The sequence below is a fragment of the Drosophila arizonae genome, chromosome 2 (assembly GCF_054131065.1).
Source record: "Drosophila arizonae isolate 15081-1271.41 chromosome 2, UAZ_ARI_1.0, whole genome shotgun sequence".
Classification (NCBI taxonomy): Eukaryota; Metazoa; Arthropoda; class Insecta; order Diptera; family Drosophilidae; genus Drosophila; species Drosophila arizonae.
Window position 1 is genome coordinate 30,005,104 of NC_142922.1, and position 26,186 is coordinate 30,031,289.

Sequence of the window (26,186 nt, forward strand, 5' to 3'; positions counted from 1 at the left end):
ATGATTACGTAACACACAGCGACACACATGTTCGTTTGGTCGCCCCACAAGGCAGCTCCATGTCCACCCCCGCTCCTATGACGCTCACTCTATTTATTGGCTTGCATCCTGCGCATCATGCAGACCAGCCCAAGTCCCTTTTGCGTTGCATTCTAATTTAAGACAGCTTTAAACTAGTTTCCAAAAACCGCATCCCATTCGTTTTCTAGCGAGCGCAAACAAGAGAACGAAATAAATATTAATAAATGGCTGGCTGTCAAGACAGCTAAACAAATAAATTGTTGGAAAACTAATAAACAATATTGCTCTAAGTATGTTTGTCTGTGTATGCGTGTGTGTGTGTGTGTGTAAGCACTCATACATTTATAATCAAACACATTTGACACATGCCATGGACCTGTTCTACGTCCACCAATGACGGGAGCAACAGAAATAACAAAACTTTATACATACATACAAACAGACATACATATTTATAGATGTATAGAGAAATATATGAATGGTAGTTAATTACCAGCAATGCCAATAACAACGTCAACAAAATCTACTTCACATTCGAGGGCAAGCTTACGAGTTTACAAAAATATTGTTTCTACTTAAAAAAAATAAAAAAAAATAAAGCTAAAAAGGGCATAAATATATATTTTTACAAAAAAAAAAATAAATAAATAAATAAACAGCTAAATACATAGCTACAATATCTGCAATAATAAAAATACAATAAATATCTTAATTTATGAATCAAAATATGTTATTCTTAATATTCGTTCCAACTTGTTTACAAATAATAATTTGTTTACTACGAAATTTTATCAAATTCGCGAATATTTTTATGAAATTATTCTCCCATAAATATCTCAATTGATGATTAAGAATTTTAAAAAGTTAAGTTTAAATTGGGTAAAAGTATTAGTCTCTGATAAAAAGACAAATCCAAGCCTGAAACTATACCAAATATCGTAAGTCTCGCTCGTGACATTCGCGATATGTGCTTAAATTAGCCAAGCTAAGATGTTAATCCTGCTCAAGAATACATACAAAGCTTCGTCCAACCGTTACATAAGTTTAGCAAAATCAATAGAACCCAAATTTGCTTTTGAGCTATAACGGCTCGTATTATATTGAACTATGCGATGTCGATAATATTTATATAATTATTATAATTGGTAATAATAAAAATTAAACATTACTTTTAAAATTATACATGGTTACTGTAGTACAACAATTATATTAAATCTACATGCCGCTTCTCTTAAACTTTTTCAACTGTCATACTAAATCAAAATAATTTTCATAGGCTAATTATATTACATCTCCATATTTCCCTTAACTAAATAATGAAACTATAATGGTAGCTCTAAAAACATATTTAGTCTATCTGTAGGCACGTCTGTATAATATCTACAACTCCAGACATTTTTGTCATCAATTTTCAGCTCTACTGTTGTGCGGGCATAACACGAATTTGCTTTATAGGGTAGAGCGACAGGTTTCGAAATGTCTTGAGCAGGCATTAGTCGGTCAGTTGTTTAGCACGCTTCTGAGCACTAATCAGAAATTCCAAAAAAAAGAAGAAGAAAACAAAAAACAACATAGAAAATGCAAAACAACAAAACGTGTTTTTTGGCTTAGCTAACACATACACACACACAGAGAGAGAGAGAGAGACTCACTCACACACAGTCGCCACACAGTCAAGTATTCTCAAACTAAAAGTCAAATGTTAAGCAGGTGTCGAGCAGACAACAAAACAAATCAGAAAACACGAAAATAAAACCGCCTCTCCGATTCACAGTCTCTGCTATTTATATGTCTTTGACGGCGATGACGAGACAGCAACAAACAACAAACAACAACGCAGAACGCGACGCGATATGATGCGATGTGATGCGATTCGATGCGATGCGAGGACAGGTAGAGGTAGAGATAGAGGTGGAGGTGGTAGAGGTAGTTGGATTACGTTGCGGCTCACCTTGAAGGCGGCGGGTTGCCAGAGTGGCACAAGCAATCAAGCAAAGCGGCCAAAGCAGCTACGCCGCCCCTCCCCCTCCTGCTCCGCCTCCTCCTCCTCCTGCACTTCGCTGTGTAGTCATAATTTGAATTTTAGATGATTTGCATATTGAGAAGCCCACCAAAGGGTGGACAGCTGATGCAGCTACTTTGCACAGAAGCGATAACCGAATGCCAAAAGAGGCTATCAGCAATATGGGTCAATTCGGGGTCAACTATCCTAGCAGTCAGCCAGAGGCGTGGGCAGCGGGGCGTATGCGCAATGCGATTTTGCACTCAACAAAACAGGTCCGTGTCCGGGTCCGGGTCGAGTTAGTCGCAGCCAATTGCTGACGTGATTTGTGAGTTGGTCAATTAAAAGATGACAGTGGCAAAACGGCAGAAACTCGTATTAAATTAAAACTTAAATAGTAAACTAGCAAACAACTAAAAACATAAAGTAAAGCCAACAAGCTTGACAGCAATGCTTAGATAGGTCGATATTTCTTTTTTTTTGTTTGGCATGAGGTACAATATTTACACGTTTTGCGGCGATTCGTAAGGAGTGAGAAGTGGGTCAGTGAATTTAGATAGATAGATTGAGATAGATAAATTAGATAGTTCGATAGATAGACTGATAGTTAGAGACAAGGAGCACGATAATGATAGTAGTATATGTAAAAGCGATTGAAATTTGCTTATTTCACATTTTGTACTTTTGGATTTTTGTTTTGGTTGTTTTTTTTTTTTTATATTTTTTTCGATTTTGTTTTTTGTTTTTCAAATGATTGCAAAACTTACCGGAACTGAAATGTGAGCGTTTAGTTTGTTCATTTTCCGGATCTGAATCGAGCGGCCTTTTGCGTGAGTCGCCCATCTCAGGACTTGGACATGTCTCCATGGCAGCGTCTTCGGCCATTTTTAATTGAATGTTGCTGGCTTTTGTTTGAATTGTTATAAGATTTATATTCGGCTTGTACTGCGATTGCTTCGCTTTAGCTTTTTCTTTAGCTTTTTCTGTTTTCTTTTGCTTTTCTTTCCGTTTGCCTTGAGCTTGAGGAGTGGACTCTTATTGTTTGCTTTTGGCAAAGCAGGCTTTGGTTCTGGTCAGAGCTCTAGTCAGGCGAACGAGCGATCGATCGATCTAGATCGATGTTTAATCTAGGGAATAGAGACGCTTCTATATGAACGTGTCTTCAATTCGCATCTGAGAGGACAAGGCAGCTTTATGTATCGCTGCCTCGCTTTCTGTTCGCTGCTGATGAAGAATCCTCTTTGGCTCTAATGATCCTTATTCACACAGACGCACATATACACACGCTCACGAGCTGAAGGCAATATGCATATGCGGTCGGGCGAATTACAATTAAAAGTCTTTGAACTTTGAGTCAAGCCTCTAAATGTAATATAATTATATGATGATCGTGTAGTCCTTCTAGATTTATTCGTTTTGTTTATTATTGTTATTTATTTGATTTTTAATTGGATTTTTTATTTTATATTTGAGGTGGTGGAATGTGCGAGTTGTATTTTTTTTTTTTTTAACGTTTATATGAAAAAAGAAAAAGAAAAAAATATTTATGAGTGAATTATGCAGCAATAATAAATATACATACATACAGTAAACATTTAGGCATCATATGTAAAAATGTATAATATAGTTAAATGCGTATCAACATTATAAAGAATGCACTTCTCAAATAGGGAAGCGCCAAATGTGATTCTAGAGATTCCAGAACTGAGAACTGAGTATTGAGAGTCAAAAAGGTTTAGAATTGAGAATTGATGACAAGTTTGATAACATTTACAATTTAGATGAACACAAAACACTTGTTCATTAATGTCTATATTTATATATATACAAAATGAGCGCCATTTTGTGAGGTGGGTTCTTGGTTCAAAGCGGATCATTCAATTGAGAGGCTGTTGGCGGTTGCATTGCGTTGGCTTTGGCTTTGGCTTTGGCTATGGGAGAGGTCAAAGGGGTCAGGCAGGCAAATGTGAACGATGCAACAAGACAACACTTAGTTTTTATTAGCTAGAAATAAGCAATGATCATGTCAATGTCTGCGTGTGTTTCTGTATATCTTACTCGTATTGAGTGTGTGTGTGTGTGTTTGTTTGTTTGTTTGTGTGTGAAAACAAGCAGACAACAGCAAGATGAGTCATAGGATTGTGAAAAATTATCAAAACTGCCAACGAACAGTCGTTGAAATACAAACTATTTGTAGGCAAACACTTAACGAACTTGAAGAGAGAAAAAAGGCTTCGGTTTATTGTGAAATGATTGCGTGGAAGATATGACTGAATCAAGTTAAAGTTCGGAAAAGCTTCAGTTCAATTCGTTTAAATTCTGTCCATTGTAGTCACAGTCTTAAGATAACATTGCATGATCGCGATTCAATCAAATTTCTCTTTGTTTAAATTAAAATGTCACATTTTAATATTTTAAAATTTAAATTGCAAATAATAATATTTTCATAAATCTCTGTTGCATTCCTAATCTTAACTATGGCATATTGTGGCTGAAATGTTGATCAGTCAACAACATAAAAGAAAATAATATTAAGTATTCTTATCACAAGATTGTATATCAGCGAGCCGTTAACTGTTGAGCGTTTCTTAACAAAAACTCTTGCCTTAAAATTGCATAATAATAAGTATGCTTAAAATATTTTAAATGCGTATTAAATACATATATATCCAGGCTGCTTCGTTCTATGGCATCGGGCAATAAAGAAGATCCACTTGCTTAGCTCCCAAATCCTTTATTCATATGAGGGATTAGCAGCCTGAACAACCCGCTCTTTTTCTTGGTGATTAATTGATGATCTTTATATGTCCCTCATGTGTCGTCAATTCAACTCACTGAATAGCTGCACTGCAGCCCCATTTCTCAGTCTAATTTATGCCTCCCATATCTCAAGTTTTACTCCCACAACAATTAGTAACAAACAACAATTTCAGAATAGAATAGCAAATATATATATACGTAAAACATATGTATATACATCAGGATATATTAATATATGTATTTAAGTATGTGCATATATTGATATATTGATCATTGATTAGTAAGACATAAAAATCTTGGAATGAATAGATGGCGCTTTTATTGGCGCTCTGCTCTGGGAATTATAACTTGCAACTCAATTATGCATGAGTTGGTTTCTTTTCATGATTTCATCGGTAATTAAATATGCGCTAACATCATCAACAACAACAACAGCAGCAGCAAATGACATTTAATTATACAAATATTTTGTACGTGCTTATTGTTGTTGTTGTTGTTTCTATTGCTACGGGCCAACACTTCAGTAAGAGCACTCGGACTGCGTGTTTCGCCTGAGTATATACCTATATGCATATGTATGTATGTGTGTATCACTGTGTGAGCGTGTGTGTTTGATTTGACTGCAAACGACCTTGACCATTAAATAAATTGCTGTACGCTAAACAGTGACTGCAAAGCAAAATAAGCAATAAATCGACGAGATGGCAACGCTGCAAAACAACAATAACAACAACAGCAGCAGCAGCAGCAATAGGAGCAGCAACAACAACAACAACAATGACAACGATATGCACACAAGGCAAATATATTTTTGAATGCAAGCAGAGCAAAAGTATCTTTGGCACGCCAAATTCGCACTATGAGATACTTTTTGTTTTATTGTTGTTGTACATACATACATATGTATATGTGTGTGTGCATACGTATGAATATATATTTTATACATTTTTATTGTGTTTGTGCTTTGCTGGCTTTTATAGAACCTGTCACGACAGCCAATAAAATAATAATAATAATAATGAAGAGACGCACACATTTGCATTCACCTCAGAAATAAGTAAGCAACGCGACGATGCCGAAGCAGAAGCAGCAGAAAACTAGTGAATTATTTGAATTCGATGCTGCCGCAAAACGAGTTTCTCACTTGAGGCAGGTGATTGCAGCTCGGGGTATCGAGGGGGGAGAGACAAATGTCGAGAACCAGTTACTTTTGCGCGCTTAGAAATTAAATAATACGATTAATTAATATATTGATTGGCAGCAGCAGGAATCCCAACTTAGCTCTGAGATAATTGCAATATAAACATATTCATATAACAAATCTTCTTCTTTAGAGCTTCCAGACTTGTCGTACTTTAATATTGAATCAAATAATTCAATTTTATTTGACTTTCATATAAGAATATATAGTTGTTGTAATCCACATTCCATTCCGAGAATCAAAATTTCGACTTCATAAATTTTAAATAAATTTCAAATTTAGAAAATTGCTAAAAACTGTTTAAGCATGTGATTTATAAAGCAAGTGAACGAGAGAGAGAGAGTGAGAAAGAGGGCGAGCGGAGAGGGAAAGGTGTAGATGTCGTCGGTTGCATCGTCCTCAACGTCTCAACTGATGCACTCAAGCCGAAAATGTGTTAATGATGATGAATACGAAACAGCTGCTGCTGCCCCTGCTGCTGCCTCTACCTCTGCCTCTGCCTCTACCTCTGCCTCTACCTCTGTTGCTTGGGGCTTGTGCATTATAAAGAATTTCATTCAATCAGAGCGAGGACTTTTGCGTGCTGCCACAAATTAAAAGCGAATGCAATCAACTTTGCTTTGCTCGTTACTATTGCATTATTTGAAGGACAAGAACTGATTTCCAAATGCAATGAGAAACGAGACTTTTATAAAAAGAGCAGATTATTTCTTGGATTCTATAAACTTTTTAATCGACGAATGACCTAAAAGATGATTGCTCTGCAATATTGTATATCAAATGGAAAATGAAATGAAAGTAAACTAATTAACTATAATATTTAGCAAAAAGATACATTTTATCTTTTAACATGGTTCTTTTCAGTAAACTCTTACTTTGTTGTTGTCGAATACAATAATATAAATAAACATTTTTAAAGATACATTTACTCAGAAATTAAGAGAAAATTTATTTTAATTTATTGAAAAGAAGAATGAAAATTGTTGTATCTCTTCCATATTGTATAGTAAATCAGATAAAATAATCTATGAATATCAGCTAAAGCCTAAATCAATGGGTAACTGGAAAAATTAGAGGTCAAATTTTGATAGCTGTATATACAGGTAATACTCTAATACCAAGCTGCATTCGAGTTTTTTTAGAGTCAGGCCACGCTTAATATAATATATTCAGTTTTCGTCAAGGTTACTAAACATTCAATGATATAAAGTGACAATATGAATTTGAATTTACATTGAGAAACGTTAACGAAATCAGTTTTCAATAGCTGCAAAAACCTTGATTTGAATGCTCAAAGCTTAATGCGGCCAAAGTTGAAGCTTTGAATACGTTTTAAATATATTTACAGCCGTAAAAAGTGTCTAGTGGAAACAATACGCCGTACAGCTCTACAGCTCTACACGTATATAAACAATTTTTATATTTTTATAGCTATATCTAAAGCGTATTTCAGCTGATACTATAGCTATATACTTTTGGTATAGCTAGTTTCGTATATGGCAGATCCCGAAGGCATACGAAATATGTTCAATCTTATCTCAACTTGAAGCACTTATCGGAACAGCGGAGGCAACTGCGATAAGGTTTTTTATTTATATACATTATATAGAAATGAGGTTGCTTATTTTCTTATTTTATTTTTACCCAAGCGCACGCTGATAAGGCATTCGAAAAACACCAGAAACCAGAGAGCAGAAAGTGGTTCATAAAAATTTAATATTTAAATATTAGAAGAAACGCAATTATGCAAAAGTGAAAATCAAGTGAACTCCGATAGCTAACACACTGATGGATGAATGACTCGATAAGGGCGATCAATAAAACAAAGATGGAGAGCAACGCGAGCTGTTGCTTAATTGAATTGCTAGCTGCCAGCAGCATGATAAGAATTTCTTCAACACTTTATGTGTTGATTGCGGCAACGCAATCACATGAAACACACACTCCAGCACTCCAACACTTCAGCTGCGGGCCGCCACTTTGGAGCTGCCATGTGTCTGTGTGTGTGTGTGTGTATGTGTATGCTTAACGAATTGTTAGCGTCGAGCTAAACGTACTAAACACTTGGCGCACTCACATGAATGTATTTCTTTTTCTTTTTGTCAATTTTCAGCTGCACACAGCGCCCACTTGAAGATGAAGCTTTAAGATACTTTATGACCGCATATGTAAAAAGTTCTCAGCAGGCGAGCCACGATGAGCAACGAACGAGCTGCGAGCTGTGCGAGTACGTGAAAATCAAATACAACTAAATTCGAAAACCGAAAACAATTAAAAACGAAATGAATTTCAAGCAAGCGAACGCCACACACACGCACGCACACAGAAACACAGGCGCGCACACACACACAGTCACACTACTTACAAGTGTCTATGAATTTGAAGCGCTTGCTGAGCGAGCGAGCGTGCGGGAGAGAGATCCAAAGAGCGGGAGAACAAATAGTTGTTAGAGTGTGTGTGTATGTGTGTGTGAGCGAGCGAACGAGCGAGAGAGTAATGCTGCTCCTGCCGCGCTGCTGCTGTTGGTTTATCTTTTATATACATATGTACGTACTTTATCTACAAACATTGAGCGCCTCGACTCGACTCGCCTCTGTTTGCAAGTGTTTGCTCAGCCGCTCTCTCACCAAAATCCAAGTATTTGTGAGCATTTCTGCCTGCGTGTGCGGGTATGGCTCTGTGTGTGTGTGAATGTGTACGTATGTATTTACTTTCTTATCAGTAAATAGTTTTTACTGTGGTGACTGTCTTCACTGACTGTTTTGTTGACGCTGATAAGCGCACGCCGAGCGAGTGCAGCAATATCGCATACACATACATATATTTAGCAATATTTTGTTAGCCAATAATTTCGGTCTGTCGAGGCATTTTATTTTTTTCAAGTATTATTATTAATATGAAATTTGCCAAGTTGATTTAGTTGTCACTCAGCACAAATACCCATCGAGCGGATGCCCATTTGTTAGAAAATTGTTTTGTTTGTCCATTTGGACTCATTTATCGCCTTTTCCCTGCGGCTGAACAAATCTGCTGACAGCGGCTGTTGATGCTGATGCTGTCGTATCTATTTCTAACCGACTCTATCTTTTATCTACAAACTGACAAACATCATGTGCGATAAATCGTGCCGTCTTTCGCCTTTCATCGGCAGCCGAGACAAGTATCAATTGAGGACTTACAAGCCAAACAGGGGCTAATAGGGTCTTAGCTGTCCCGCAAACATATTGCCTGTGTTTGTATTGGCTAAGACCTGTATGTATTTACATACATATTTATTATGTGGATATTGATTTATTATAACTGTAACAGCTGAGCTGTAAATTGAGAAATGTGATATAGATAAATATAAATATAAATATAAATATAAATATAAATATAAATATAAATATAAATATAAATATAAATATAAATATAAATATAAATATAAATATAAATATAAATATAAATATAAATATAAATATAAATATAAATATAAATATAAATATAAATATAAATATAAATATAAATATAAATATAAATATAAATATAAATATAAATATAATATAATATAAATATAAATATAAATATAAATATAAATATAAATATAAATATAAATGTAAATATAAATAAATCAGGAATATATTTAAATAGTTAATAGTTAAAGTGCCAGGACATAATCATATTCGGGATGCACGCTCTTTCTGCCTCATGCCAAGTCCTTTGCGGGTCAACAACAAATCGGAGCCACAATTCGGGGGAGTACGACAAACAGTTGCCCCAAATTCGTAATTGCAGTCCGACACAAAGTAATGTAATAGATGCCAAAAGAGACGAAGGAAGAGGGAGAACAAGAAAGAAAAAAAAACCACCCAACTAATGGTAACAACAGCCCCAGCGTATAAAATTGGGACGACAAAATGTGAACGAACACACACATACATACACATACACACACGCACAAGCACACACATAGTTGAATTAACAATGGAAACGAGTCGAGGCAAAACAAACTTTTGCTGCTGCTGCTGCTGCTGCTGTTGGGGCAGTTGATAGCTGGCTGCAGGCTAAAGTGGCAAAGAAAGAGGAAGAGGGAGGGGATGTAGCGAGAGCGGAAGTTGGCATCGGACATGAACGAAACATAACAAAAGCGCAAACGTCACGAGGCTCAACCCGGATCACTTCTGCTGTGGCCCGTAGGACATTTGGATGTTTGACATTTTTAGAGGCGTTTTTGGTGTGTGTCGCTGGCAAGGACACCGCTGCCAGCAAAAGGTAAACACCTCGCTCGCACATTATGAATGGGCCAGCGAGTATGATGCGCAAGGAATGCCACCTGCTACACAAGGAGCGCACGGAGGGCGGGACGGGGCGATGGGGGGCGACCTCGTTGACTTTGTGGCGGCACGCGTTGATGGACTCTGCGAGACATCAAACACAGCGAACGAGCGCGTGTGTGTGAGTGTGTGTTTGGGTTTTGTGAATTGGTATGCAACTCTTATGTTTGCCCCTCCCCTCTCTCCCCGTCGAAAAGCTATGTAACTCAAATATGTAAGCAGTTCTTTTGGTGTGTTTGTTGTTGCTGCTTTGTTGCTGCCTCGCATGTTGCATGAAAAATGAAAGCGAAAATCAATAAAGGAGGCACGCGATTTCAAATTACCAACACCCACTGACCCCCACAGCTGAAAGAGTCGCAATTGCGTATGGATGGATTGAAGGGTTCTCGGTGCGTCTGTGTGTGTGTGTGAACCTTTTGCTTGCTTGTGTTTGTGCTTGTGCTTATAAATATTTACAGAGGCAGCAGCAACAGCAGCAGCAGCAGCATCAGCGCGTTGTCGCCTATTCAAGCAAGATAAGTGGCCCCAGCTCCAAGCTCTGCTTTGTATGCAGATGTCGAGTAGGCGCCTCGCGGCACTTTCCTACATTATCCTCAGCCCTCAGCCCCCTGCCCAGTGCCCTTTGCTCCTTTCCGCACATAATTTATGTTCATTGTGCGCCCGCCAGAGACTGAGACTGCGGCATGCATATAAGCTCTGCCCCGTTCTATATACATACATCTACTATATTTTATATATGCTGATTTTTTTTCCTTTTTTTTTTGTGGTTTGCTCAGAGGCAACGAGTGGAGTCGAATGGAGTCGAGTGGAGTGGAGTGGAGTAAGCGGATTGGCTGCCATGGAATTTGGGCTTAGATTTCGTTGACTCGGCTCAGAGGTCTTTTGTTTTACATGTTGCTTGTTATAAATATTATATGCTTTGTCACCTCCCACCTCCTCTCCGCCCATTGGGTTTGCGAGTTGACGATGCGCATCATCGGGGGCATCATTCATCAGCTGTTGCAGCTGTTGGCCAACAACTTATAATTATTAATAAGCTAATCTAATTAGAATTTAATATTGATGATCAATAAATGAGTTTACATGTAAATTAGGTTTTACACAACACACGCTAAATAGTAGACGAAACAAACTTTACAAACATTTCTGCGCATCTCAAGTAAATGGGTGAAGGTTGCCCTACGTAATAATTTATAAATAAATAAAAAACCAAACAACTAGCCAAGCATATTGGCCAATGCTATGCGGCAACAGAAAAAAAGAAAGAAAAGCAAAAGAAAAACAAACAACAAGAAGAACCAACTACAACTAAATTAATAAAAGACATTCAAGGTACGAGAAATATGCAAAGGCAAAGAGCAAACTGCTGTGGCTAGCAGAATTCCAACAAGAGAGCCGACACACGAGGCGCACGACGAAGAGAGCGCTAAAATAAAGAGAGGGAGAGTGAGAGAGCCACCTGCATTGCATTCCCGATTGGAATGAGCGGAGCAGACGAACGGGCAACCGAGCGTGCGAGCGAGCGAGCTTTGGAGTTGGGCTCTGCCACCATCGCATGCACGTCATGGAAACTAAATCAAAAGCGCACAATTAGGCCAAACTGGCTCGGCGTCAATGCAGCCAGGCAGGCAGGCGGACAATGGACATGCAGTCAGCTATGTCTGTGTATGCGTGTGTGTGTGTGTGTGCATATGCATACGTGTGAGTGTGTGTTCTATGCAAATTACTGTGGCAAGTTGCGGGCGAACAGAACACAGCACAAACTATGTCGCTGGGTCGCTTGTCGAAACTTGTCTGTGTCTGTATGATGTTATTGTTGTTGTAGTTCGTGTTGCTGTTGCTGCTGTGTGTGCTGCTGTTGTTGTCGTGGGCAGGTGCCCATTCAGGCAGCAACAGTTCTATATAAAAAGGTGCGTCTATAAATTATCCATAAGCAAGACAGCAAAGCCAAATGGCAGTCAAATGGCAAAATCAACAAGAACCACTAATTGAGGAGAGTGCGGCGTGTGTGGCAAGTGTGGCATGTGTGGCAAGTAAACAAATGCCAGCCCGTTCTATTCATTCTAATCCTTACAGTGTGTGAGAGTCTACGACTGTCAAAATAAGGAACCTATTGAAGGAGTCGAAATTGACCCCGTATATACACATTCGTCATCAGGATCGTTAAGGACTTATTTTTCTATCTGTCTATAAATTCAGTTGATATCATCAATCTGCACTCGTATATTGTGTATCTAAGAGAATCGATAATTTAGGGCTCAGGGCACTTACGCACCTCTACTAGAATTTTCTTGTCTAATTAAATACTACGCTTATATAGAGCTCAAAAGACTAGTGTAAATTCATTCAATTCAAATTTGGTATCTAAAATCACAATTGATAAAGTATAATAGACCAAACCTCTAGCTTTGAATCGATTGTATAATAGATCAAATTTCTTGCTTCAAATGAATTTCACAATGTCAATGTCGAAATACCTGGGCTTAAAATTCTATAATAGAATTAACAGTAAATAACAAATTTTCAATCAATATACTATATCCTCGGTCCGTGCTTCAAGCCTGGTTATCTTTAGCTAAACTGTTTACAAAATCACAGTCAATCATTATTGGTCCACTTTTGGCAGCTAGTCCACATAAAATCAGAGTCATTTGTAGCACAGTGTAATTGGTTTCTACCAATGTTTACTAATAGATAGGCCCACATACATGTGTAGAAACGAAACCGTAAAAGATACACCAAGTATCTATTCTCGGACACACTGTGTTCGTTCGTTGCTGCCCCATTAGCCCCTTTGGCGCTCTGCGGGCGCATTAGGCACGCCACACAATTAGGCACAGGTGGACAGGTGAATATGAGTGTGAGTCTGAGTGCAGAGCTCGAAATGAAACAACAACTAAATTGTGGGAAATGAAATATATAAAGAATAGCTGAAACAGCGCAATGTAACGTACAACTTGATGCCTCTCTCCCAGATACCTTTGCACCTGTCAGCCCACAGCTGACACCTGGGCACACGCCCCCACCCATTGACTGACAGAAGAATTTTTGGCATAGCTCTCGCCTTTGGCACACCAGAAGAAACTATTTACCACATATTCTGCATTGCGATCATTATTTCGCATACCTAAACCTGACTTTACATAACTGTATATATAATTCTCGTTTTTGCCATTTCTTTTGGTTACGTCATTTCGATTATGTTGACAATGAAAAAAAAAAAACAGAATTAATTTCACAATTAAAAATGCAATTCATTGCCAATATACTCTCGGATGACGCATTGAACTTGAAAAGCAATCAAATCCGATAATCCCCGCTGCTTGCGTTGCTTAATTGTCTAATAATAGCGACTAATATATTATCTGTGCTCATGTTTTCGTATATATAAATATATATGTATAATTGAAAATCATATAAGCTACAATTGAATTCCCATGCTAAAAGCTCGTGATTTGACTGACAGATCGACACAAATTTCAAATAAATAATATATATGTTCTACATATAGCTGTGTTCATAATATGACCTGATGAAAAGGAAACTATTTCCGTTGAAAGGTAGGCAGGGATGAGCACTTTATGTTTAGCATTAAATTAAAATAAGAGAATTCTTAATCATAACTCATTTTAGAGAGATGCATTGAAAATTGACTGTTCATAGAAATAGAAGTGCTAGCTGTAAGACATTCTATATAGACAACATGCATATTTCTTGTCAATAAAGGGAAATCTGCATAGTTGATACTGCGTAATATATTTTTCCATTCAATTCCCAGTATAGAAATAAAAGTGTTTCATATAGGATAGTAAAAATGTGTATATGGATTTGATTTCCTTTTAGGAACTTCCAAAAATTAAAATATTTCTTCATCTAAAATCTATATATTTGCATAAAGAAATATTTAACATTCTGAAACGAAAATTTAAAAATATGAATAGAAAATCTTTACTATTCCCTTCATTTCAAAGTTTCCGAACTATTCTAGATAAAAGATTCCACTATCTAGATAAAAGATTAGAACTCTATTCAGGTCCGAAGAGCCGATAGAAGTAGCAAAATAATTTTAGCAATGTAAGGAATGCCTTTTCACTGCTCATATCTGACTTTCAAAACGAATTCTCTGCAAAAACAAATTCTTGCTGCATAAGAGCTACATTTTCCTTCTCATTTATGTATTTTTACCTTTAGTGCAAATGAAAACTTTTCAGGTGTACTAATTTCCAGAGACAAAGCTGCGACTCGGTCAGAGCAATTCTCCCGCATCAGCCGAAGCTGAGCTCTGCACACACACACACACACGTACACATACTCCATTTCGGATAATCAACGGAGAGTCGGAATCGCCAGTTGGCTGACGCTGTTGCAATTATGCCAAATAGGTTAACAGCCGTTTCGTGCCTTTTGCACGAAATTTTTGTGTATGTTGTTTACATAAGCCTTTTTCTCATTTTTCTCATTTCACTGCTCTCCACTTGGTGTTTTTTTTTTTTTTTTTGCAGAGGGTTTGCCCCACTGTGCTAACTGTGCTTGCCTTTTCTGGGTTTGCTCGTTGCGGCGACAGTTTACCCCACATTCCGCTAGGAGGCGCTCCACGAGCTGAGGTGCGAGGCGGGTGGATGGTTTGGCAGCAGCGACTGGGCAATGTAAATGAAACGAAACGAAACGGCAAACAGCGGGCAATTTAATGTCTATTTGCATTTGACAACAACAACCAGCAGAAGCAGCGGCAGCTCAAAATATAGAATCAAGAGTCGGCAGCTTGACAAATAAACGAGTAAATTAACGAGTGAGAGAGAGGGGCGTCACCGAAGGGGGCGGGGGAATCCAGCAGCTCGTTCAAGCCGTGACTGACTTTGATTAGCTAAGATCGTTTCAACTTACATAGATACAAACAATATACATATGTCTGTATGTATGCAAGCTCTGTAGAGTAGCAAAGATCATACTAGACAACAAGAATCGGATCGAGACAGAGTTTCAATTTAAAGCTAGTCAAAGAAAATGAATTGAATATTGAGATTTGAACTTATGCTAACATATACTTAGTATGTTTTACATATGAGATATGTTCACATTTAATATATTCACCTTTCTGCAAGGAGTCGTGCATACAGCTGCAATTAATTGAGTGCGGGGCAATATTTATGTTCTAGTATATATAGATATATATATAAATCTATTTATATATATATGTATATGTTGTTTGTTTATTTTGTATATACTTTATATATATGGTATTTGGTTGATTAGAATTAGAAGTTGTTAATATGTGTACACACTTTCGGATAATTTTATTATTATTATATTATTATGTTTGTATTGTTTAACTTTCGATTTTTTATATGTTACGTACGGCACTCCAATGATGCTTGTTGTTGTTGTTATTTGTTATTATTGTTGTTGCTTTCTCAAATTTACTGTTACTTTGCTTTTATTATTATTCCATGCAGTTATGATAAATTTGTTGCTGTTGTTGTTGTTGTTGCTGCTGCTGATGTTTGAGTTGACTCGTTTGCTTAAATTACAAATTATGTAAACATAAGATAGACGCACACACACACGCACACTTATCAACTAATATATATGTATGCACACACACACGGTGCCAAAATGTCAATAAAAATTTGAATTTATCGCAATTTCCTAGACAAAATCACTTGAAACGCTCTGTTATCGATCTTATCGTATAGAATCGAGGACGAATGCAACCAATACTGCATTACCACTGCATGTACATATGGATGTGTATGTATGTATATGTGTGTGTTTGTGTTTATATTTATATTATGTCAAAAGCTCAAATGTAACTACTATAATTTTGTAAAATATATACATATGTATGTATTTATCATACATACATATATACATATGTATGTATACAATTATTTTATATTTATAAACACATACACATGTAAAGGAATTTGTATTTTTTTCACAGTTATTTTTTGGCTCTGACTTTGGCTTTGCGCTGCTTTGCTTTGCGTATGCGTCACGCGTCGCCTTTGCGTGCTCGTCTTCGCCTCACGTTTGGTTCTAACACAAAAATTGGTCGACAGACGATGCCGTTGCCGTTGCTGTTGCTGTTGCTGTTGCCATTCGTGAATTACGGACCTGCGCAATGGAATGGCCTCTCTTTGGACGCAGCATGCAGCAAAACTGTAACAGCCTGAAGGCGCTTGTTTCCCAAACACCTTAATTTGAAGTTGACTTGAATTTCGTTTCCTAGAACTGTTTAAATACAAGAGTATTTAAATAACGGAACAAGTATCGATGCATCGGCATATTTAGTACTCGCAACTCGATCGATTGGCTTGCGATATGTATGCACGATAACATTCTATTAATCGATAACACACTTTGATTTAAATAACCTGCCCAGGAAGCTGCTTATAAAAATGGATTTTAAGATTAAAATATAAAATAATATTATTATCTTAATACTGCAAAATAAACACATATTTTTTAATAGAAGCTTTATGCTTACAGATTACAGATTGCACGCTAGCAAGGCATTAGGCAATGTAATGATATTATTTATTTTAGCCATTGTTGCAAGAACTTATCAGCCCAGTTGCACGCAAGGCCCAAGCTCTGGCTGTCCCTCAGCTAACGAACATTCTGTATTTACACAAATATGCGTATGCCACGTACACGTGCCTCTTGTCAGAGCACATTTTTATTTATTATTCTATTAGTGTGTGTGTGTGTGTGTGTATGTGTGTGTGTGTGTGTGTGTATGTGTGTGTGTGTGTGCGTCTTCTGCTGCTGCGTATCTGTTTGAATTCGCGCGCATTTCGATGTCCACAAGTCGAATTCTTATAAGCGTAGTCAGGCGAACATTTTGCATTGAATTCAAATTGCGTTGTGCTTGGCTTGTTTTATAATTTATTTCAATTATATTTTGCGCCATATACGCTAAAATCGCCTCTCGAGGGCTAGCTCTCATCTCTAATGCTCACGCTCACACACTCTCGCTCTCGCGCCTATCGGTTGGCCTCTTGCGCTGCTACCCCGTTTCGCTCTCTTTATATGTTGGTGTCGCTCTCTGTCTCTCTCTCTCTCTCTCTCTCTCACACACACTCACTCTGTCTCTCCCATTGGTTATCTTCTCGTTGGCGCTTATTAGGGCACTAGGTTTTCATGCAAGCCTCGGAAAATTGCTGCCCACTAATACACACATACACATAGGCACACAAACACAAATATTCAGTAGACAGTTTTGGGGCAACTTTTGCATTTCCTGTTCACCCAAAAAAGCTTTCAATAATAATGCTACATTTTCTTCATACGCCACGTTTGCGTCAAGTAAATTGAACTTCTATTGAATGCCAAAGACAAGTTGTTTATGACATAATTCAATAAACACACACACACACAAAATAATATATTTTATTTATACGTACATATGTATAGGCATAAATGTAAATATGTATGTGTGTGTTTGTAGAAGAATGCTCACGCGCCATATGTTTCAAGCGTTTGCTAGAGGCGCTTTTAAATATGAAAATCTTGTGTGCTCGTAGATGACAATGTATGCATGTGTGTGAGTACGTGTGTCTAACAATAACGTGAAAAACTCGTTAGCAAACGAACGAAAAACATTTAAATATAATACACACACACACATATATATATATATATATATATATATATATATATATATATATATATATATATATATATATATATATATATATATGTGTGTGTGTGTGTGTGTGTGTGTGTGTGTGTGGCTGTATGTATGTAGGCATATTATGTATACGCGCAGTGTGCGCTGCGTTTTATCAGCTTGCAGCTAAAGAGGGAGAGCAAAGAATAGAGAGAGATGGGAAGCAATAGAGAGTGAGAGCGACCGACTGGTAGAAAAAGCTTTGCCGTAGCTCGCACACAAAAACACACACACGCACACATGGAAAGACGGTGAGTGAGTGTGTGCTTCTGCTGCTTTGACACAGTTTTATATGACGTCGTTGATTTTAATTTTTCGTTAGCTCGCTCATTTTTTCAATGCTTATTTCATTCTTCTTCGGATTTGCCAGATTCTGAATGTTTTTCTGTGTTGCTTTTGAATGACATTTGACCATTGGAATGAGCTGAGCTGAGCGAACCTGCTAAGGCAGTTTGTTGTTTCCAATATTTAACACATGTTATTATTGTTGTTGCTGTTACGGCTGGTGAGCCAGCTGCTTCCAATAGGCAATCAGCATTTTCTTATTGGAAAACGTGCTGTTGTTTTTGCTGCACCAACGATAGGATTTGAAGTGTTAATTAAATTCTGTCGCATGGCAGACACCTTCAAATGTAGCACATTAACATTTTAGTAAACACACACACATACACGTGAACGCAGAGACACGTTTATTCACGTAAGCTTTGCTACGTCTTGTGAGTGTGAGTTTAGGTGTGAGTATTTATGTAACCAGAAAGCCAGGCAAAGGCAGAGCCAAAAGCAAAGCAAGCAAGCGAGCGAGCACAGCGCTCATGTCAAGGCACACATAGATACTTTTTGGCATTGAAACAAAACGTAGTTCACAAAAAGCACACACGAACACACTCTCGCACATACACGTACTCAAACTTGCATGCACACTGTTTAGTAGGGACACACAGATACGCGCGTACACTCACATCGACAGAACTTAGAAGACGACGTCAAGAACGTAGAAGAAACTAACATGCGACGCATAAACACACTTGCACGTTTCAACACACACACACACACGCACACGCAAAGAGCTTAGAGAGAGACACATGGCAACTTTGAAGATGCATATACATAAATACATCCATACATACATACATACATATGTATGTACATATATACAATGTACGCAACTATTTAATTAAATATTGTTCGAACGAACTTTGAAGTCCAACAACAACAACGACAGAGTATCCAATGCGATTTTGATTGAAAAATTTATAACACTTTTTGTTAATGATCGTTTGATTAAATACTCAATGTTGAGCACTCTATATACATATACATATGTCTGAATGTATATTATTGCTGCCGCGTGCAGGCCACTTTGATAAAAGTACACACATACGATACATATGCATATGTATGTCAAATTGTATATACATAGTAGAGCAGCACTATTTGTGCTTAATTCGTTGTAATATTGTTACATATGTAGCATATAAACATTAACTCACTGATGACGACGCTCTGACTCTGACTGAACTCAACTGAACTGAACTGGACACTGAATGTGTTTGTCGTATCTGAAAACTGCCTTGGCGCTTGCTCGAGTTGCGCTCCTCTCTCTCGCTTTTTGCGCGCTCTTCTCTCTCTCTCCATCTCTCTCTTCTTGTTGTTTCTGCTTCTCTCTGAGGTGCCGAGATTTCTGTATAGAACTTTAAATTCCGATGGTAAGCAGTCAGTGGTTGGCGCACACACACATGTACAGTCCACCACACACACGCACACACACTCACACAGATACAAATAGGTTCATCGTGTCGTGAGAGCACAATTTTGCTTTCGTTGCTCATATTAAATATGTAAGAGTAGCAAACAAAAAACTATGCAGTGGACTCTCACTCGCTCTCTTTGCTCTCTCACATTGACACATTCAAAACAACCACTTAACGCACAATATGAGAATTCCATATTAACTTCCATTGTGAATATTCCAGGCAACCCATAAATGTATTCCCGGTTAAAGCGGGAGATATTCACACTCCATGCTCATCAAAAACAATACGAACGAACACACAATACTTTTTATCACAACAATCCCAATGAGACGACGTCCCACGATAACAGCATGCAGTGGTTGACGCTTGTACATAAATGACCAACAATTCGAATTTGAGATAAGATGTTGATATTCGTGTCTATTTACTTCATCTTGATTTACCAATCGTCGAATTATATTTATTTATTTATATTTTTTAAATTAATAATATCTTTTCTTACTTTTAGTTGCTTAAATTGTTTCACGGTTACTCTGATATTACAGATGATGATCTACATAGTTATGTATGTATATCAATATCAGCAAGAGCTGATAATTTCCTTGTATTTCGTCTGGATTTGAAGTTGTAGTTGCGATCTTATCACATCTAATATTATAGCTCTAGACAAAGAACATAATGCAGTATAGTTAATTGGTTAAAATCGGCAGATTCGAGAAATATCACACAAAACAAATTAAAATAATTATTATACACCACAATCGAAAATCAAATCCGATTACAATTCGACAATTAAAGCAATTAAAGCAAACCTACGTAACTGCAGTTCACATACACGTAACGTTAGTCAGATTCAAAATGAGGCTTAATAAATTAGAATTGCATGCATTACACTAGTCAAGATTCAATTAATATTATTGCTTGAGATTGCGAGTTGATTCAGTTCAGCTGCTGTCAGGGTCATCGCTGTAGCTGATCACGTAGGCGCCAGTCTCCATAGGACACAGTGGGGGCGCCGCCTGCGACTCGAACTTCTCCAGATCCTGTAGGAACGTCAGGGACGTGCGCTGGCAGCGCTGTCGGTGTCGCTGCGTTCCACTCTGCAGCACGTTGCAAATATTAAACTGAAAGATCGGAATTAGCATTGCTTATATATTATTCTGTCAAAAGCTCTTTCAACTGTCCGAACTCACTGTGTCTACGGGCGCCGCCTCCTCGTTGCACTGAAGCAACTGCGTGCGATGCAGCACGCAGCCGACGCGCTGCCGCTTGGCTGTGCTCTTGGTGAGTCGACGCATTACAACCACATCGAGATCCTCGTTGGCCGGCACGTGCTCATGGCCGAACTGCGCCTGCACTCCCGTCCACTCGTTCTCCGCATAGATTAGCTTATCGAGCGGATCCAGCAGCTCCTGTGATGCCTTGTGCGCGGCCTTCGTCAAGTAGGCAGCGGGATGCGCTGTTGGCGGACGCACACAATTGTTGATCTTCTCGAGCACTAGGCGATATATATGTAGCACCGGCTTGTTGTCCAGCACGCCCTGATCTAGGCCCCGTTGATCGTCGCTGGCCAGCCGACGATCCTGCATGATTTCCAGCTCGCCCGACGCCAAGGAGGCGCCGCCCAACGGCTGTCCTGTTAGCAGGGTCAGCCGCATATTCGCATCCTCGATGAACATGGCCGACGGCACTGGATAGTAGTTGGCCTGCAGCGGCAGCTTATCGAATCGTTGTCGCTTGATCACCTGCAGTCCGTTCAGATCCGTGTAGAAGGTGCTGCCGCTGTCGATGTGCGTCTGCATGCGCATCACCACCTCGATGTTGTCGACGAGGCCAATGTCCACCAGGTTGCGTATTTCGGGTGCGTCGCCACGCAGGATGGTCTGGTGGATGACGTGCGGCAAGCCGACGCTGACAGACGACTCCAGCTTGCCCTCGCTCACCAGCACAACAGGCGTGTTGCCCACAATGGGCGTGGCAGGTCCATTGGGCAGAAATAGATACGCGCCGGACTTGTCGCCGTGCGGCCGAGTGCCGTACTTTAGGAACTTGAGGTGCACGGGTACCGGCGCACTGTCTGGCGCTAGTTGCATGGACTTTAGCATGCCGAACTCCGAGAAGGCCAGCGTGGGTCCAGTGCCCACACGCAAGGAGAACTCGCGATGCTCTCCGAACTTTGCATCCTCCGGGTATTGGCCCAAGTTGACCGAGAGTGGATTATTGTTTAGCAGCAGATGCGTGGCGTAGAAGGTGTGACTGCAATTCAAAATTCGAAATACATATATGAATAATATATCATATATAGATCACATATTTCGCTACTTACGCGGGCTTTGAACTTGAGATCGTTAATATATATGTGGTTAGACCCATGGGCGGGACGCGTGCCTTGAAGATTATGCGATATTTGGTGGTAGATCCCTGCGGATTGAAAGTCTTGCCGATCGTGTCGTGATGCCAGCTCCAGACGGGCGAGATCTGCGCCTCCACTGGATGGCCAGCCAAGTCACTGACGCCGACAAACGGACTGGAGACATAGAAGTCGACTAGTTGCTCCCGCCAATGCGGAACGGTGTTGTGCAGGACAACATGCTTGGTGGGCAGCTCCTCGCCCAGTATGATCGTTGTGCGGCTCTCCTCGACGCCTACGCCGGGCCAGCGCGAATCGTCCAATGTGAAGTAATAGAAGTTAAAGTCCGCGCTGTAGATGGACGGCTTGGTGAGCAGCCGATAGACCGCCTGCTGCATGACGAACTGACACGCCCACAGCGCCTCGACCATGCGCTTCTCGTAGTCCTGCATCACGTGCGTCTTGGCGGTGCCTGTGATGCCGTCGTGATGCTGGAACAGCGACATCTCTCGGCGCGCCATCTCCAGCTTCCGGTCGAAGCCCGCTGTCGAGTCCCAGTTGTGCCAGGCGTGCAGCATCTCCGCCGCTCGCACATAGTGCATGAGCACGCGATCCATGCGCTTGTGATACGGACGCGAGGTGTAGTAGCCGCTCCAATAGTTGTCCGCCCGATCCGCATAGGTGAAGAAGTCGCCGCTGAGCGATGGAAAGCTCTGCTTCGTTTTGTGCACTTCGTCGAAGTATTCATTTAGCGTTCCAAACTGGGCCTGCACATTGAAGCGCGGATTGCCGTTGATGTGCTCGAAGAGCTTTTCGTAGTTGACACGCTGCACATCCCACTCCACGTTCTGCTTGTAGCGGAAGTCGTCGCCCAGTGGAATCAGCAGGACATTGGTGCGGTACAGCTCGGCCTTCTTCTTCCACTGATCCACCAGCATGTCGGAGCGTGCGGCCACGTTGCTCTCGTCAATCGGACGTGGCGGCACTCGCCAGGGACAGCTCAGCCCGAAGCCGCCCATGCGCTTGAAGTCGAACTGACAGCACACCTTCGGATCCGGGCCACAAGTGTGTGGAATGTCATAGGAGTAAAAGGGCATCATGTGCGTAAAGATTGCATTCTTATCGCGCGTCTCCCACGTCTGGCGCCAGTAGAACTCCAGCTGTCGCCGCTGAGCCAGCTCCTTCTTAACCGAGTAGTGGGTTCGCTGGATTAGCATATTCTTCAGGCCGCTTCTTTGCAGTATGTACGGCAGACTCGGACTGTGTCCAAACGGATCGATTGCCCAGCCAGCAGTTGGCGTCACGTTCAGATGCTCCTTAAGCCAGCTCTGACCCTCGGTCAACTGCAGCAGAACATTGCGCCAATGTGAATTAGCCTCATCAGGCATTACCCAGCCGCCGGTGACAAACTCTAGCTGTCCCTTCTTCACAATCCTGCAGGAAGATTAGTTGGCCATTATTTCATAAATAATAATAATACGTATACTTCTGCATACATACATTCTCATTTGCTGCTTTTTCTGCTCGCCCAAGTCCTCAAAAAATCGTGAAAAATAAGAAATCTCAGCCCAAATGAATTTCATGTCTGGATTCTCGGTCAGGTGACGCAATGCATTTGATAAGATGTACTTCGTATCTGCAGGTAAAATAAGTATAGTAATATTAGATAGTTAAAAGCAATTTGAAAGTTGTCTTTAAGATACATTAACAATACTGATAAAATTCCCATTAGTTCCCATCTATTATTTAGTTACATATATATTGGTGAAAAATAAAAAACCCAAAAATATTTCATTTCAGAATTATATACTTAGACATTGTAAATTATATTTAAATATATTGTTTTATATTATTCTCAATTTGCACATGAATGTTACACGTAGGCATCTAGTGACGTGGATTTTAAAGAGAGAGTTAGACCTCGAACTAGCCAAACCAACTATTTATTTATTTAATTAACATAATAATGTATATATGTGAATATACAAAATCGTTTTCCTTGTTAATTATATATATGTATGTATATATATAATAATATATTTATGTAGGCAAATACCACATTCATTTGTAATTTTTAAGTATAATTATTGAAAACAGCTCGACATATTTACCAAATCAGAATATTTTTCATATTCAACAAAGGTAATTAAACTGCTTTTAAATAACAATAATCTGAGACCTGAGGTACAAAGGAAAAAACGGATTACAAACGTTTAAATTATTGAAAAGTCCAATTCATATCTTATATAAATCGGCTCTGTCTAATCAATTCGCATAGAGGGCATACTCACCTGCATTATAGTATTCCTCGAATGTCTTTATCCAGCCGGGATCATTGTGGGAGTGCGGCACAACGAATACTTTAAGCAGATGATGTTGATTGTATTTGATGGGATCGTATTTAATGTTCCAGCCCTGTTTCCAGACACCGCCATCGATGTCCGCGAAGGACATTTGGTCATATAGGTCCAGCATCTGCACATCCACTTGCGGCACCTGCTTAACGATGTCAGCACACACGGCATCGGCATCGGTGTCTCCATTGATTATCGAATCGACGGCCAGAACATCCTCCATTTCATTCGTCTCAACTGGTGCTTTGGCTGGAAGGTGGCGTACATTTTGTACGTCATTGGTCTTCTGCGCTAATCTTTTTTCCAGCTGATGGAGCTTGTTCTCGAGTGCAATATAGGGTGGCTAGAAAACGCACGAAAATATAAGTAGCACACACACACGCACACACACAGGTAAACTTTACCTTTTTGGCATTGGCAGCCGGCGCCGCATAATTAAGGATTACATAGAGACTGAGGAAGATAAGGAGGCAGCCACAGCAAATAAGCAGTGCGAAACGACGGCGAATGCGCAGCATGTCTGCTTTAAATGAACATCGATGTTCACAGTCTTTCAAAAGTAGCCTAGCTGCTGCTATTTAACTTTTGAAGGCTTGCGTGTTTTTCGCATAAACAAATGCCAGGCAAGCCGATTACACGATACTATCGATAACCAATTCGGCAGGGCTGCCAACCTGTTTCGGGGTGCGCGCAATAACTAGTGCTGCAAAATAATCGATATTCCGCAATATCGATATTCGCGATATTTTCAGAGAAAAAGATCGATAAAAACGATATATCGAACACTTCTTTTAAATGTTAATTTTCTTGCTTAGAATCTATTATAATATTTATATTAATTATGACTTCTTAATGGATAAAATGGCAACCATTTCAAGATTAAAATAAAAGCAACAGCATCAAACAAAAACAAATTTATTCAACCGAACAAAGTCGTATAACAAATTATTTTTCATTAACTTAAACCTAAAACAGCAATTCATTAAAGCTTAAATTCACTATGCTCCTTAAAATTATATTATAATAATAACAAAAACAATTGCCTCCATGGCAGTTTGAAAAAAAAAAGAAATTAAAACAAAACCCATTGGTTTTTATTTAAAAAAATTAGTTTGTTTACTGTTTCCGGTTTTAATGACGCCCTTCTGGAATTAGCAATCATTCCAGCTTTGCTAAACATCCTCTCGCTCTCAGAGAACGTTGCCTCATATTTTTTATTTACGAAGTGCAAAATGCTACCGGACTTGGGTGCCAATTCACTCTCTTGCAGCGATGGATGCATGCGTGTTAAGTGATTTTTAAGGCTTTTGGTATTTCCACTTGTTTTGCAGACCTTAAAGCAATTTCTGCACACCGCACAACCATCCTTTCCTTTTTCAAAATATTTCCACACTTCGGATTTTTTTGGGGCTCCCACGGTCTTATTTTCTTCATCGGAGTCAACCCTCGCCGCGCCTAAAACACACAAGCTATGATTCCAAGCTTTTCCAATAGTATATATCAATTGTACTTACGTTTTCTTCCCAAAAACTGATCCATTTTTTTCTTTCTATTGCAATTAAATTAAATCAATCAATTTGTATACAATTTAGCAAAATTAAATAAATGCGCTTCTTACACAGTTAAAACCAACGCCAAGAATAACCATTTTTTCGATATATCGATACTAAGAAAGCCATATCGATCTTTTGCCAAAATTCGAAAATATCGATTATAACGATTCCGATCCGATATTTTTGCAGCACTAGCAATAACAGCC

General features: G+C 39.2%; 2 protein-coding genes and 1 long non-coding RNA gene across 23 annotated transcripts in view; all 3 read right to left on the minus strand.

The window, feature by feature from the left end:
* ps (RNA-binding protein Nova-1-like protein passilla) overlaps positions 1 to 19,600 on the minus strand; it is a 34,434-nt gene extending 14,834 nt beyond the window's left edge. For 6 of the 21 annotated variants that reach the window (XM_018008189.2, XM_018008173.2, XM_089469828.1 and 3 more), the window contains exons 1-3: positions 19,460 to 19,559; positions 15,389 to 15,815; positions 2,791 to 3,424 (exon numbers count right to left, since the gene is read on the minus strand). In XM_018008189.2, coding sequence (XP_017863678.1) covers positions 2,791 to 2,908 — 118 coding nt within the window. In that variant the 5' untranslated portion in view covers positions 2,909 to 3,424; positions 15,389 to 15,815; positions 19,460 to 19,559. Of the gene's footprint in view, positions 1 to 2,790; positions 3,425 to 8,061; positions 8,243 to 15,388; positions 15,816 to 16,207; positions 16,655 to 19,459 lie in introns of those variants that run through there. The other 15 variants (XM_089469946.1, XM_089469936.1, XM_089469851.1 and 12 more) reach the window with 11 other exon arrangements.
* A 561-nt stretch (positions 19,601 to 20,161) lies between these two features.
* Positions 20,162 to 25,079, minus strand: alpha-Man-IIa (alpha-mannosidase 2). The gene is made up of 6 exons (XM_018008069.2): positions 24,832 to 25,079; positions 24,365 to 24,770; positions 23,574 to 23,709; positions 22,050 to 23,507; positions 20,917 to 21,979; positions 20,162 to 20,847 (listed from the first exon to the last, which is right to left on the minus strand). The coding sequence occupies exons 1-6, from the start codon at positions 24,943 to 24,945 to the stop codon at positions 20,668 to 20,670; spliced, it is 3,357 nt and encodes a 1,118-aa protein (XP_017863558.1). The 5' UTR covers positions 24,946 to 25,079; the 3' UTR covers positions 20,162 to 20,667.
* A 247-nt stretch (positions 25,080 to 25,326) lies between these two features.
* LOC149270717 (uncharacterized) lies at positions 25,327 to 26,183 on the minus strand. Its single transcript, XR_016270264.1, has 2 exons — positions 25,942 to 26,183; positions 25,327 to 25,882 (listed from the first exon to the last, which is right to left on the minus strand). It is a non-coding gene; the product is annotated as an uncharacterized LOC149270717 (long non-coding RNA).
* Positions 26,184 to 26,186: the final 3 nt, after the last annotated feature.